Source organism: Phodopus roborovskii, unplaced genomic scaffold, assembly GCF_943737965.1.
Source record: "Phodopus roborovskii unplaced genomic scaffold, PHOROB, whole genome shotgun sequence".
NCBI classification, from domain to species: Eukaryota; Metazoa; Chordata; class Mammalia; order Rodentia; family Cricetidae; genus Phodopus; species Phodopus roborovskii.
This window is the reverse complement of record NW_026126409.1, coordinates 14,832,904-14,847,555: the sequence shown is the minus strand read 5'-3', so window position 1 is coordinate 14,847,555 and position 14,652 is coordinate 14,832,904. Positions and strand designations below refer to the sequence as shown.

At 41.9% G+C, this 14,652-nt stretch overlaps 1 protein-coding gene across 1 annotated transcript in view; it reads left to right on the top strand.

Annotated features, from left to right (window-relative positions):
• Csmd1 (CUB and Sushi multiple domains 1) overlaps positions 1 to 14,652 on the top strand; it is a 1,460,794-nt gene that overhangs the window by 1,233,149 nt on the left and 212,993 nt on the right. Inside the window, exons 24-25 of the mRNA XM_051182080.1 lie at positions 12,977 to 13,168; positions 14,072 to 14,198. Of these exons, the coding sequence (XP_051038037.1) occupies positions 12,977 to 13,168; positions 14,072 to 14,198 (319 nt within the window). The remainder of the gene's footprint in view (positions 1 to 12,976; positions 13,169 to 14,071; positions 14,199 to 14,652) is intronic.

Sequence of the window (14,652 nt, the reverse complement as noted above, 5' to 3'; positions counted from 1 at the left end):
TTTTCTACTTCACATACTTTGGCATAAGGACTTTTGATGGATATATGAATTGTAGCAATATTGCAGATGCTTTTCTGTAATTGAATAAACATTACTGAAAGCACAAATCTGCAAACGAACCTTCCAATAGAATCCACTGTGGGAGATTTTGGACTGAGGGGCCATGAAACAAGTAACAAATCACTGAGGAACATGGAGCTTGAAGCAGGCCAAGAATCTGGAGTTTTAGAACTAACCAAGACCAACGGCAAGTGCAAAGAATCACACTTGCCTCCTGAGACTGTGTCTCAGGGGCCAGGTATGGGAGGAGGATGTGTATGTGGATGCCCAGAAACCAGAAACAAACCTCAGTGTGGGCATGGCCAGCTGCTTGGATAGTCACTTTCTAGTACCGATTTTTCTTCTAGAAATAAGCAAAGAGTATTTCAGTGCTGAAAGAGGTCAAGAATGTTATCATCCTGCCTCTTCTGGTGCTTAATCACAAAACCTATAGGCATACAGGGTAAAAAAAAAAAAAAAGAGAGAGAGAGAAGTTGGGTTGGGACCCCAGTTCTTAGCCCTGGTCAATGTTTATTTATGTGAAAACAGAAAAGTATAAGTTTGTAGAGTAAGCATAGCTCTGGCCCCTAAAAAAATGAATGAATTTTATAGTAAATGGAGACAGTTACAAAATATCTATAACTGAACAAAATATAGAAAACAAACAAACAAAAACCTGGCCATCAGGTGACCAATCCAAACCAATACTCCTACAATAAAGCTGCCACACTTAAGACTCAGAAGAATTGAGGGAGAGAGGGCAAAAAGAGTGAAATGGGCATGTCTTCTATATATGACAGGGAGCTGTGCCCAGGAAATCTCAACAATATGATCATCAAAACAAGACCCAAGTAATAACGCCACCTGCAGATGCAGGTGCCTGAAATCTCATCAGGCCCCATACCCAATTAACAGCTGCCAAGAGAAATAGAGTCAGCCCTCTCTATCGGTGAGACCCCCGATAAGTTATCTAACCCCAAGTAGTAAGCCTTGAACCTTCTCAAAAAAAAAGAGAGAGAGATAGAGAGAGATGAGACTTTATTGTTGGGTAAACTTGACACACTGTGGCATACAGTTAAAACATTTAATCTTGTCTTGTAAAAATTGTAGGATAAGGAAGTCAGAAGTCATTCTCTGGCAATTGTATAACCTACACCAGGATGAATAACAAGACAAGGGAGGAACATACCATGTGCTTGAGGTTTGTATTACAATTGACCGAGGAGATTTCTGACCTTAGACCTCCACAGAAAAATGGGGACCTTAGTGAAGAATCATTTTCCTTTATCAGAAATGTGGCAGCGGTTTTGTAAAAGATTGCACAGGAAAAGTGCTCCTCTGGTTGATTGAAGCCTTTGAATGAGGAAGAAATGGTCTTCTTCTGACCCTGAGGAGCCCATCTGGGCCTCTTCTGGGAACTCCATGGCCACAAGGCTTGGAATGTTGGGACTGTGCTACACCTGGAGGTCAGAACTCCAGGGCATTCCTTCTCCTTTGATTAACTCACTAGAACCCAGTACATTATGCCTCCTGAACAATGAACCATGAGTTGAAAAAGTAAAATAATCTGTGATGCTCATTTAATGCACTGAGCATTATTATCCTTCCTAGAATCTTCCACAGATAGCCATGAACTTCAGTTTGAAGTAAGGTCAGTGTGGATCATGCCTGTTAGAGATTATTGATCTTTCCTCTTAGCTAATAGAGTAATTGAAGGTAATGGTTGGAAATGGCTCATTTAGATATGATTACTCCTTGTTGACTTGAATGGATAATCATTGCTTCACTGATATTTTTTAATGAAAGACATATCCAGACATGAAGTTATGCAGTGCTTCTTGTAGAAAACAGAAAAAAGAAAACCGTTCATCATCAAGACAGTTTGGATGGTTATTCATGCCTATAATCCCTAGGACAGAAGCAGAAGGATGGCCAGTTTCAGGATAGCCTGGCCTGCAAGAGGGGAGCAAATCTCAAAACAAAGCCTAGAAACAAAACAGGAGAGGATTCTTTGTCTCTTTGCTCTACTATTCTGCTACCCAGGTCACTGGTGCTCACAAACCAGAGTACTTTCAGCTCATATTCTATCCTCTAGCTAAATTTACTATGACCAAAATAAAACCACTTTGTATTTCTAATGAAAATGTCTGTGTTGAAATTCATGTGCTGTAAAACAATCCATGTTTGTATCTGTCTTAATATTTGCATGTGCCATGAGCATCTTTATATTCATACAGCAAGTGGCCAATGTGATTCCCACTTTGAAAACTCATTTTGTTGAGAAATGGGAAACTTTCCAGCTTCTATTCTATCCACATGAATTATTATTGTTAAACTCATTTTGAAATTCACTTCTGCATATTTCTGATTGAATGCTATTTTTAAATCCTTCCAATTTCTTGAGGAAATTAGGAAGTATTAAAATTTGCAGGGCACAAATTTATCTTCTTAATTTTGAAAGTCTGTTTACTTGTTGCTTTAAGTGGACAAGCAGTGGAGTGTATATTTCACTAAACTTGGAAATCACTAGAAGGTTGCTAGTTTAATGAATGGCAGGTGTAAACACAATGCCTAGATTAAGATGAACACCATATAAGTGTGGTGACATGAACATATGTCATGGTTTATGTATTAAGGGTCAGGATTGTGTAGCTGAATTTATTTTCAGGGAGGCCACCTCCTACATGGAGTAACAGACACTTGAATGGGAAATCAAATAATAAAATCTAACCTAACACTGCCCCTTGTGTTTGTGGCAGGATTCATAAGAAATTCCCAAGTATATCCGGGGCTTGGAAAATATTGAGGGGCAATGTAAGAGTGTATTCCATCTTAGGGCGCAACATGATATGGACAGTGGTGGGCCACTTTTTGACCCACTAGGTCCTGTGATACCAAGGCTCAGGCCAGAGCATCGCCAGGCAAGGCTTAGCTGCCCACTCTCTCTTTCTCTTCCATCCCACTTTTCTGGTCCCTGAGACATCACAATAAGTTGCTGTCAGCCTCTTTCTCCAGGTGGACAGATCCTCCTCAGTCCAGCTCAGAGTCCTTAGACATGCTCCCTGAACACTGGGTTTCTTCTAAGATAGGCATAGACTGAAGACAGAAAATGTGCATTGAGGGCATGCATCCAAGGCATCCTGAACTTTGCTAGAAGCTGTGCCAGGAACTGCCCTCAGATGCATAAGGGGAGCAGGATTTGGGCAACTAAGGTGGGGAAACTTGACATGGGATGTGCTGGTTACATTGCCCAATCCAAGGTTGAACTGGTTCTGAAAAAAATGGAAATCTCACAATTATGACTGACAACTGTAAGTTCATGAAGTGCAGTGGTTAAAAAGCACATTATTCTGCCTAAGGAAGTGAGGAAAGCTGCTGTCCAGACTCCAGAAGTGTGACAGGATGTCTTTTTCAAACACCATAGCCTTTGGGAGCTGCACTAAATAAGTCCTCTGACAGGCTGCCTCTCCAGATCTAGCACATGGAGGCTAAAGGGCTTGGACCTTCCCTGCCCTGTTCTCCTCCCCTCCCTATTCCCAGTATTTGGGTTAGAATTCCTAAGCAGATATGAAATCTCTTTCCTCAGAAATCCCCAGCTTCACACTGCCCCTCACTGCCTGAAGGTTTATAGATGTTGAACATTTAGCTTTACTGTAAGAGTCTTAGCACTTTGTGTTGGAGTCCTATGATCTCAAGTTCATGTCAGATTATGTTGTGGGTAACATGGCACTGAGCCACCAGGAAAGTCCTTGTCAAGTGAGGGTCATGTGTAGGATCATGTTCCTAAATAAGCCCCACCAACTCCTCACTCTTCCAAGGTAAAAGTGGATGAAAACAATATATTAACTAGAGATTACAGACTTACAGACAGAAATTTTAGAGACACTGATTTGGATATTAGCATAAAAAATCAAATAGGTATGAATGTATGCATTATAGGGTTTTAGACAATGGAAATTGAAGTTGAATGCTGAGAAACTATAATTTTAAGAGAAGTGTGTGTGTGTGTGTGTGTGTGTGTGTGTGTGTATTTCCCTAATTGTCCTGACAACATTTGCATTTAAGGGAATTCACCTTGAGGCTATTCCTTTAAAAATAGCTATGTAATTCAATTTCACAGAAACACTGATTCTTAGAAATATTGCTGCAAGTTTTATGTCAGGAATTTAAAGTCTCATAGCCATATTATCACTTCTACGTACTTCATTTTAGGTTTGGGTTTGTTGGCAGGTTCTTCTGTTGCTGTCTTCCTCTGTATGTTGGCTTAATTTGTGCTGACATTCCCTGATTTTAAATCCATGTTCAACCTTGCTTTAATTTCATCTCACCTTGTACAATGGATGTTTATTAGAGAATTATATAAAACTATGTTTATCTGATACATTTTCACTCATGTTTGTTCATGAGGACTCCGCAGTTACACAGAGTCCCATGCCAGCCAGCCAGATGCTTGAAGTAGTCTAGGTGTTTAAGAAATTGTGGAATTTCTTACTTTTAAGAAAGTAAGAATTTTTACTTTTAAAAGTAAAAATATTACTTTTAGTTATGTATTCCTTGATCATATTATTTCTAGGCAAAACAAACAAAATTTGAAGAAAAGAAAAACTGATTCTTGAAGAGGGACTTTACATTTTGAGTTGTTACCTGAGTGTGAACCACTAGTTTGTACTGTAGTACGTTCTAGAGATTAGTGTTCTATGCTTTGACATACAGAATGCTATCAGCCGTGTTCACAACTGTACTACTCCTGGGTATTCCTGTGTGGAAATGTTTTCATGAACATTGCTGTGTGTATACTTGTGAAGCCAAAGGAAGTGCCACCCTCGGGCTCACCTATGTGGTCTCTCATCAGCAGCTTGTCCTGGGGTGGCACAGGTGGCTCATTTAGAAGCAGCCATACACTCAGAGAGTGGCTGCCTATACATGGGCTATCTTGTGCTCCTCTCCCGTTGGCACCGACCCTCAAGAAAGGAGCCATGCAACTCGGCATGTCACCTCCTTTGCTGGTGGCCACCAACACATGGATGCCTCATGTTCTCCTTAGTCATTCATTCTCTGATGGATCCGTGACACCTCTCCTTGGGTTGAGCCCTGAAAGCTGTGTGCTATCCTGTGAAATTACTATGTGTTTGATGCATGTTGAGTGAGTAAATGGTGACCTGCAACTTATTAACTGTTACATGTTGGTTTTTAGCCACTATGGACCACATGTTCCTAATGAACAAGGATTTTTTTTTTGTCTCTTTGGCATTTAATGTTCTTCTTCAGCATATATGTTAGGAATAGAGGATGTGCTTTGTGTATGTCTAAATCAACATTGTCTTAGTAACCACTGAGTACAACAAAGATAACATACTTTAGATGTGTGTCCTTAGGTGGATGGCTACAGGTATTATATCTGTACTTTCTGTTTCTAACTGTATTTCCCCTTGCTCTCTGTCTCTTCTATTATTGTATCTATCCAGAAAAAAAATATGTTAAGAAATTCTGTTTGCTTAGGGCAATAACTCCAGCAGAAAATTGTTTATTGTGCAAACATGAGGACCTGAGTTCGGTACCCAGAACCCAAACTAAAAGCATGTCCTGGGCACAGTGTTTCTGGAAAGTGCTAAGGAAGAAAGACAGGTGGATTCCTTGACTCATGGGAAAGCTGTAAGGCCACAGCGGTAGGCTGTAGGGTCTGTAGGAAAACCTGTCTCACAAAATAAGGTGGAGAGTGATGGAAAAAGCACATAACATCTATGTCTGGCTTCTATGTCTGTATGAATATGCACACATGGACACATGTACACACAGAAATGCACAAGAAGAGTGATTACACTCACAAGCATATTTCATCAATAAAAAGGTAATGTAAGTGAACACTCTAAGATACCATATGTGATTAGTATCAATTGTTTCACCATCAGTCAGATATCTTAGTTAAATATATATTTTTATGAATAATAATGAAATTACACTTATATCAGAGGATCAATTTTTGTTTCAACCTTTTTAATTAAAATTAAAGTGTGTAAAAAAACTACCATATATGGACACATTGAGAAGAAATGTTAGAAAACCATTAGTACCACATAACATTAAGCTGCTTCCATGTGGTATGTAAACTTGCAAGGTCCCTGGGATTGTCAACATAGATGTCAAAAGTGACCCATGTTTCCTCTTGCCACTTGTGTCTCTCCCTTCAATTCACCAAGTTGGAAATGAAAAGTGCACACATATAATTGGGAAGGTCCAGGAGAGATAACACAAAATAAAGTTCCACATGCAACTGGGCATGTGAGTTCCTTTGATGGTGGCCACCAACACACAGATGCCCTCTGCCTTCCTTAGGCAATCATTCTCTGATGGATCTATGATACCTCTCCTTTGGTTGAGCCCTGGAAGCTGTGATGGGGGCTGTGCATTGAAATATGGTGGAATATCCAGTGGAGATATTATGTGTTTAGTGAGTAAATGGTATTCTGCTAACATACAACATGTATACCACAAGCTCCTAATAAACAAGGACTTTTTTTTTTCTCTCCAGCATGTGATGTTCTTCAGCATAAATGTCAAGAATAGAGAATGTGCTGTATAAATGTCTGAACCAGCATGTGAGCATCACTGAGCACAAAGTGCCCTGGCCTGTATGGTACATAAGTACAGGGGCATGTGTGTGTGTGTGTGTGTGTGTGTGTGTGTGTGTGTGTGTGTGTGTATGTGTGTGTGTTAATGTGTTCTTGGCAGTTGTCACAATCCACCCTCACTCATGAGTGTGATTTTCCCATTGGAATCGGAGAGGACCCAAAGTTTCTTGTTCTGTGTGTGAGTAATCTCTGAAACATGTTTATTAAAATTAGCTCATAGTTGTTATCAGTGAAAGGGTCTTTGCTTCCCTGGACTCCTAAGGAAGCATTGGTAAGGGTTGCTGATCTCTGACTCAGTGTTGGGCTAAGTTCCCACCCAACACAGGTGTCTGTCCTTTGCTAGTCCTCACTTCAGACCCTCAATCTTGTGAACTCGCTCTCCTCTGCATTAGCTAACATGTGCTAACTCCAAGCACCACCCTCTAAACACTGGTTTTGCTAGCTTTGTAGTTACCATCTATCTATCTGTCCGCACTGCAGTCCTTTCCACGTTATGACAGATGAACCCTTAAATGGTGGATCTGTTGTGTCACTCCCAGCATCTCTGTGCATCTGTAAGTGTGTGTGTGTGGGGGAGGGGGTGTTGTATGGGGGAGGGGGGAGTGCTGCCACTCCCAGCATCTCTGTGGCAGCCTGTGCAGGGTTAGTGACACATTAAAGTGATGTCAGTTTATTCTGTGTTCTCCAGTCTCTCTTCTCAGTCTTTCTCCTCCTCAGCCCCACCCCTCAGAACTCCACATCTTTGACAGGGAGCTTCAGCAAATGCAGAGAGTCAGTCATGACCAGGCTGCGTATCATTTGTTCTTCTCTGGGTACCACTTTCTTCCTCTGCCATCCCTGAGGAAAGAATCATTTTTCCAGTATGTTTCTCTCTGGTTTGAGAGCTTGACAAGGTACCTGTGCTTCCTTCTGTAACTTTCCAAATTGCTTTCTTCTTCATAGTGTGATCAACTCCTTCTGGTGCCTAGACACCTTTCTGTACCTCCACAGCCCTTCCTCTCCCCCACCATTTAGCAAACCACTTTACCAGTATTCCAGTATTTTTTTTTTTTTTTTTTTTTTTTTTTGGCTACTGAGTAGGAGGCAGGACCTTTTTCTTGTATTCTGATCCCAACAGCATGCATTGCTCAAAACTGATGATAATGGTGTTTTAGACAGTAAATGAAGGTCCATGGGTGAAGTCTCAAGCATAGTATGTAGATGAGGATAATGGGCACAGATGTGACATAAGGAGGTAGTTTCATTATCTTGTTTCCATTCTAGACTTTTTGGCTTTCCTATGTCTCCTTGGAGCTCAGAAACTCACATTTTTTTTTTTTTGAGTGCCATCAACATCATGTTTACTGTTGTTATTTTACTGAAAATTTATAACATCGTGACACAGGGCCTCTCACATGACAAAATAATAAGAGTGATGCTAAAAGTTAATATGTGGGAAAAAACATATGGGGAAAATGAAAATAATCGGTGAAAAAATAACTCACCTAATAAATCAATGGAAGCCAATGGTAGCCATGACCTAGGAATGACACAGATTTATAGCTCTAGTGTTCTCAAACTACATGCAAACACCGCACTTAAGAGAATTTTACTCTTGAGCATGAATTGTATTTTGAAATACAAGTCCATTAACCATTTTAAGAAGTTCAATATTAATTAACTACTTGTAAAGTAAGTGGCAAAATTACTTTAAGCAAATGTCCCCATACTGACCTCTCTCTCATTTCATACAACTGCAAATAGTTAACAAAAATGATAGACCTTTTTTTTTCAGTATACTTTTCCTTTCTAAATCAGAAGTGTGAAATCATTGTCCATACTTTAGAGATGGGAAGTTTGCATACATTATTAAGAAAATGATTGCTTTGCCAAAGCAAGAGCCTTGTCCACATTGAAATGCCTTCCGTAAAATGGTGTGCTGCAGGTTTTCAACAAGTGTTTGATGGTTTCAGTTGTTCACAGGAGATGTCACTAGGGATCCACAGGTGACAGGTGCTTCCTCTGACCTGTTTCTGTAGCTCAGTGAGTAGAGAGGCACATTCTCCAGGGCACAGTAGCCAATGACACCTGACTCCTGGTACTCACTGAACAGAGTGGAGATTTAGTTAGAATATTAGAGAACAGAAATTCAGTCTATTCTATTAGTAAGTCCTCTTTAGACTTGGGAAAGATATAGGAGAAAAGACATGTCTTAAAAAAGAAATGGTGTGAAGAATATCAAAATGGGTAATTATTGTAAAAGATATTGGGGAGAAATTTTAATCTACTTGATGTCTGGATCTTGTTTTGACTAGAACATCTTGTTCCCAGCATCCTTGCTGTGCTTATGACTTATGAAGAAATCTCTAGATGATAGACAGAAGCAAAATGATGAAATATTTTAGCGTAGACTATACCTCCTCATAATGTTTGGACACAAATAACTTTACCTACTTTTCAAAATTTCTGTGAGGTAAAGAAAACACACAGACAGTATTCACACTGATTCCTGGCAGCCTTGTGGCTTCACCATAGGAGAGGTTACTTTCCTGCATTTTAAAACCTATTACTCCTTAGTGGACTTCACATAAACACCATTTAGAAATCTCTTTAAGTTCACATTATGTTGGAGATGTCTCTTCAGAGAAATATTTCATAGATTCAAATAAAAAAATCTTCTAGTAACTTGAATTTTAAAAAATAACCTATAGTGAAAAGTATTCCCCTAAAATAATGAAGACTTAAACAGGGAAAGACATAGCATCATTTCTGACCTCTGCAGTTAAAAGTAAACACACTGCTTTATCAATATTTGAAAGTAGTGTTGGATTATTCTAGCTTCAGATGGTGGGTATTGATCTTCCTGCACCATAGTAGACCTGCATTCCTGGAGACCCAAAGAGTCAGACTCAGGATTCTTGTTGTTTGCAGGGTCAGCTAGAATGTTGGTGACTCCAAGGCTGGAAACCTAGGCAGGCTGTAGTCAAACCCCAAGTGCCCACACTGGCAGTGCCTTGTTTCATGGCATGTGACTCAGCTCTTTCATGGTACATACAATATATTCAGCCTTAGCTCTGGGAGGCTAAATACCTTCCTCTCATCCCACTAAAATATTGACCAAAGTCATGTTCTTTGCATCTGCCAGGCATAAAAAAAAAAAAAAAAACTCTGATTCTGCTTAACTGTGTGGATTAGCAAGCCAGTCAAAGTTTAGGAGGACAAAGCTCTCTTTGGTGGATTGACAGTTTGGCAAATGAGTTCTGAAATAGCCCAATACTTCCTCTCCTTCCAAGGAGGAAGGGTGTATTCACAGAAGACACTTGGTAAGCCTACAGGTGTGCAAAATTGAGTGCAGGACTGTTGTTATAAGGCAACAGATTTCATGCGACCTTTTAAAGAAATAATAAAAAGACAGGAAAAAATAACACACAGCCTAGTAGACTGACTGCCCCCCATATCCATAACCAGCTTCCCTCCCTGGCCTGACATGTGGTACAAACAAACTCCAAAACTGAGTGACAGAAAAGGCAATAAACATAATTCTCTATAAGCTTCCTCCTCATCAAATTCAGTTGACATTTTCACTGATAATGTGTTATTATCTCCTGCTTTTTTTTTATGTTTCTTTTTTTCTTGGTTCAAATAAAGGCTTCAAGCCATTAGGAAAGAAGAAAATGTTCTTCTAAGATAATTACAGAATACCAATCCTTGTAGACCTAGGAGATTTGGTCCCACAGAGGACACACTTGCTCAGCATAAGGGACATATGTCTGAGTAGTATCAGAAGCACTCATGTCTGTGGGTCATCTGGGCAATGGTGGCTATGTTCCACCACAGCCATTCACTGTGCTTCCCAAGAGCATGGCTGCTCTTGCCCCATAAACACAAGCACACATCCACAGAAAAGAAAGCTTTCTGGGGCTGAGGCCTCTCTGCACATGATTCACGTGAGATTGAATGGCCACTGGGACCATTTGTAAATATATGTTCTCATCTTCCTCCAAAATTGGTATGTGTGTATTTGCTTATATCTCCACATGTGAATGTATGAGAGAGAGAAAGAGAGAGAGAGAGCACAATTACCTGACATGCATCAGTGGAACAGTAATGATGAAGACTATTTTACCAAATAGGCAATTTTTGGAGATGCTAAGCAGGTATACAGTTTAAAAACCCAATCAAACACCAAGGTCACTCACTGTTGTCAAGAGCCTGCTGTAGCGATCCCACCGAGGGCTTCTGCACATCCTGGACATGGATCCATCTGTGGCATATTTATGAACTTATAACATCCAGACTCCAGCTACTGTCAGCAGATGGACTTATGGATGATAGTGATATAAACTTCAGAGACTCTGTAGGGCCTGGCTGCCTTGGGGATAGAGTGTGGAGTGTCTGAGGGGTACCTCTGTGACAAGACCTGGGTGACCTATCATGTGTGAAGAGTGTCACATTAACTGGATACCATAGTTGATTTGGGGTCCTGACAAACTAATATGGTGACAATAAGGCTCAACCTTGTTATTAATGATTGTCTACTTAGGCCTTGTCTGTTTAACCAATTCCCAAGTGTATGCTCCCCTTGGGTGCTACTTAGCACACCCAGTTAAAGACAGTGGGACATTTGGGTATAATGTTTGCTCTCACCAATGGAACCTTCCTCTGGGTGTGAGGCTTCTGAGCTCTAGCTGGTCATTCTGCCCTCTATTGTCCCCAAGCCTGGGCAGAATTGCATTCTAAGCACAGTTCAGGTGACATCCCTTCCAAATTCCAAAGCCAGCTGAAAGAGCATCAGAACAATCCAGGCTTAGGCCACCACTCAGGCCCTTTGCAGCACCTGCAGGACTTGTTCACATGTTGCACACAGCTCAATATTTTACTGAGATGGTGTAGTTGTACAACCCTGAAACTACATATATTGGAGGCCCTTTCCTTATTCCTACCTTGAACTGTGTGGATTCAAACTGTCCCTTTTTGCACCAACATGGCAGGTGCTTCTGCTCTTGCATTCCAGGTTGTTTGTTTTGTGAATGGGTAGCATGTGGAAATTGAACAAAGTTACTGTAACAATGATTTGGTGGCCAGTGAAGTCTGATAACTGCAGAGCAGGGAACTTTGCAAAAGGAGGCTGTGGTGCAGCCCAGGGAAGGACCAGTGACCTCAGTCTCTCCTTTCCATCTACAGAGTAGCAAGACTGGGTTTTGCTTATTTAAAGCTTGCTGGGCTAAAGCCAGATTGAAAATGGAAAGTGCAAATCTCCTCAAAGGCATGCAAGCTTGACAGACAAACAGTGTGGAAAGTCACACACCCATTTTCAAATTTAATCTAATTTGGGAAGGAAATGTTAGGTAAGGATGGAAGCAAACAGACCACACAGCCCTGCTTCTTAGCTTCTTATAATCACTGAAATTTGCATTGTGATCTGCAGAGAAATATGTTAGTGTAAGGCTGCCTCCACAGATAGCTCTAAAATACTGCCTCTCTTGAAAACAATATATAGCCCTCAGAACCCGGCAGCTAAATCTTCATTTCTGTAATCTGCTCATTTAAAGGCTCATGGTAAGATATTTCTGTGATTCACTCTGGAGTCTGAGCTGCTGAGGTCCTTAGGTGGCTGGAGACAAGGCTGCAGGACCATGGTAGGCAACATCTCCTGACAACCAGTTTGGTTGGGCAGGAAGGACTTGGTAGCTATGCATCCATCCTATGTGTGTGTGAAGGTGAGTGGCTGAGGATAGCTGTCTTCCTCAGTTGCTCTCCATCTTATTTTTTGAGACAAGGTCTGGCACTGAACCTGGGCCTCAATAACTGGCTGTCAAGTTTCAGGGATCCTTCCATCCATTTTGCCTCCTGCTGTGGCCAGAATTTATGTAGCTACTGAGGATCCAGATTCCTCTAGTGCTTCTACTGCAGTCATTACGCAATGGACTGAGCAAAGCCCCAAGCCTAACAACAGTTTTGTCATTCCTATGGTGTCGGGGATCTTGGGGATCTTGGAGGTGGGGAGGTTGCCAGGAGCTGGGTGTTGGGATTGAGACTGCTAGGAGCTCTTGCTGGGAACTTTGGGCTGGAGCAAGCAGCTTGCTGACCAGAGGTGTGGATCGGATGGTGGCAACACAGAGCCCTGCGAGGCAGAGAACAGATAAAGAAGTGACTTACTCTGTTAGTAACACAAGCCATTTGCAGCTAGACCTTAAAGACCCACAATTCCTTTCTCCTGTGAAAGTACACTGTGTCTTGTGTCTTTTTCTCCCAACACTTCAAGTGTCCATTTGAAAGTCGGATGTGTTCTTTCTTGAGTTGACTCACCTTTTCCTCTCTCCTTCTAGGTTTTGACCTAGTGAAATGTGAGGACCCAGGCATCCCTAACTATGGCTACAGGATCCGAGATGATGGCCACTTCACAGACACCATGGTCCTCTACAGCTGCAACCCCGGCTACGCAATGCACGGCAGCAGTACTCTGACCTGCCTGAGTGGGGACCGGAGGGTGTGGGACAAGCCTATGCCTTCTTGTGTGGGTGAGTTGGGAAAGCTGGGTCAGACTGCTGTCATAAGCAAGGCCAAAGGATTCATGATACATGTGGCTTGGAACTTGTTCTTGGAGAAGGGTAGGGATCTCACCAATCAATCACTGAGTTGGTGTATAGGCTGGTTGCATCCCCAAGGGAGACACAGCACCATTTACCCTTCCTAAGATCTGAACAAGTTCAATTATACCACAGTTAACTTCCACCCATTGAGCTTATTAGGCATACTTGTGGGCAGTAGTGTGTGTAGCCTTATAGAAGACACATGAAAGGTGTACACCCAAAATGTGTGATGACTCCCTCATCTGTAGATGAAGCTACTCATACCTATCTACAGTCTTTGCACACCTACAGACTTTAGCCTTTCCTGAGGCCATGTATAATTGGAGCAGAATTGTATATAAATGGTTGGGGAAATAGGCAGCTGGATACTCAGGTAAAGTTCATCACCTTCCCAGCCCCACAGCAAACAAACCATCTCTGATAATCTTTTGCAACTAGGTTTGGCTAAACTCCTGAAAGTGGCAGCATTGTGTCCGGGAGGCTAGTTCTCTACTGTAGTTCCCATGGAGTGTGTACACATGCTAGGAATGAAGGACAGACAGCCGGAAGTGGGAGATGTTGACTGCAGGCATAGTTACCAGTAGAGCTAGGACACCAGAGTGCTCATGTTTGCATGCTCAGCTGTGGTAGCTCTAGAGATCCAGGCTACCAGTGCAGGTTACCCAGGGAAGTGGTAAAAGAGAAGTGCTGGACAGGTAACTGATTCCTCTTATATGAATTAACACAGACATACTAGGGTTTATTTGCCAAACTAAATAGAAGCCCAGGCAAAACTAGCTAAGCAAAAGCCCATACACGTGAGTAGACATCCCCTCTCTGTGTCTTTTGCAGCGGAATGTGGCGGTCTGATCCATGCAGCCACATCAGGGCGCATACTCTCTCCTGGCTACCCTGCCCCATATGACAACAACCTCCACTGCACTTGGACCATAGAGGCCGATCCTGGAAAGACCATCAGGTACTTGCCATGTGCTATGAGTCATCTGACAGTGGGAGGTCTGCCCAATGCCCTTACAAGAGCAGCAGTAGGTGGTGGACTGTGATGAAATTTCATCTCTTCTTTGTGCGCCTTTCTGTGCCTTTGTAGTGGCATGTCCAGCTATGTAAAATAATGAGAAGGACCTGGTGTGTCAATGAGTTGTGCTGTGAACACAATGCCCTGGACACTGAGTGCTAATTCTGTAGGGTTCCTTGTGTGTGTCTAATGTGTGCATGGGCTTCCCTGGACTGAGCTTCCATGGCCATCCTCAGGTGTTCAGCCTCAGGTGGGTGATCTGAGATGGCCACAGGACCTCCTTGGGTTCTGTTCCTGTAGAATGAGTCATGGTGGAGGAGTCTTAGTAACAAAGGAAAAATTCTGTTCTCTGCTTGCTTTTCATTAGCCTTGTGCTAGAGCCAGCCTCAGAGACCAG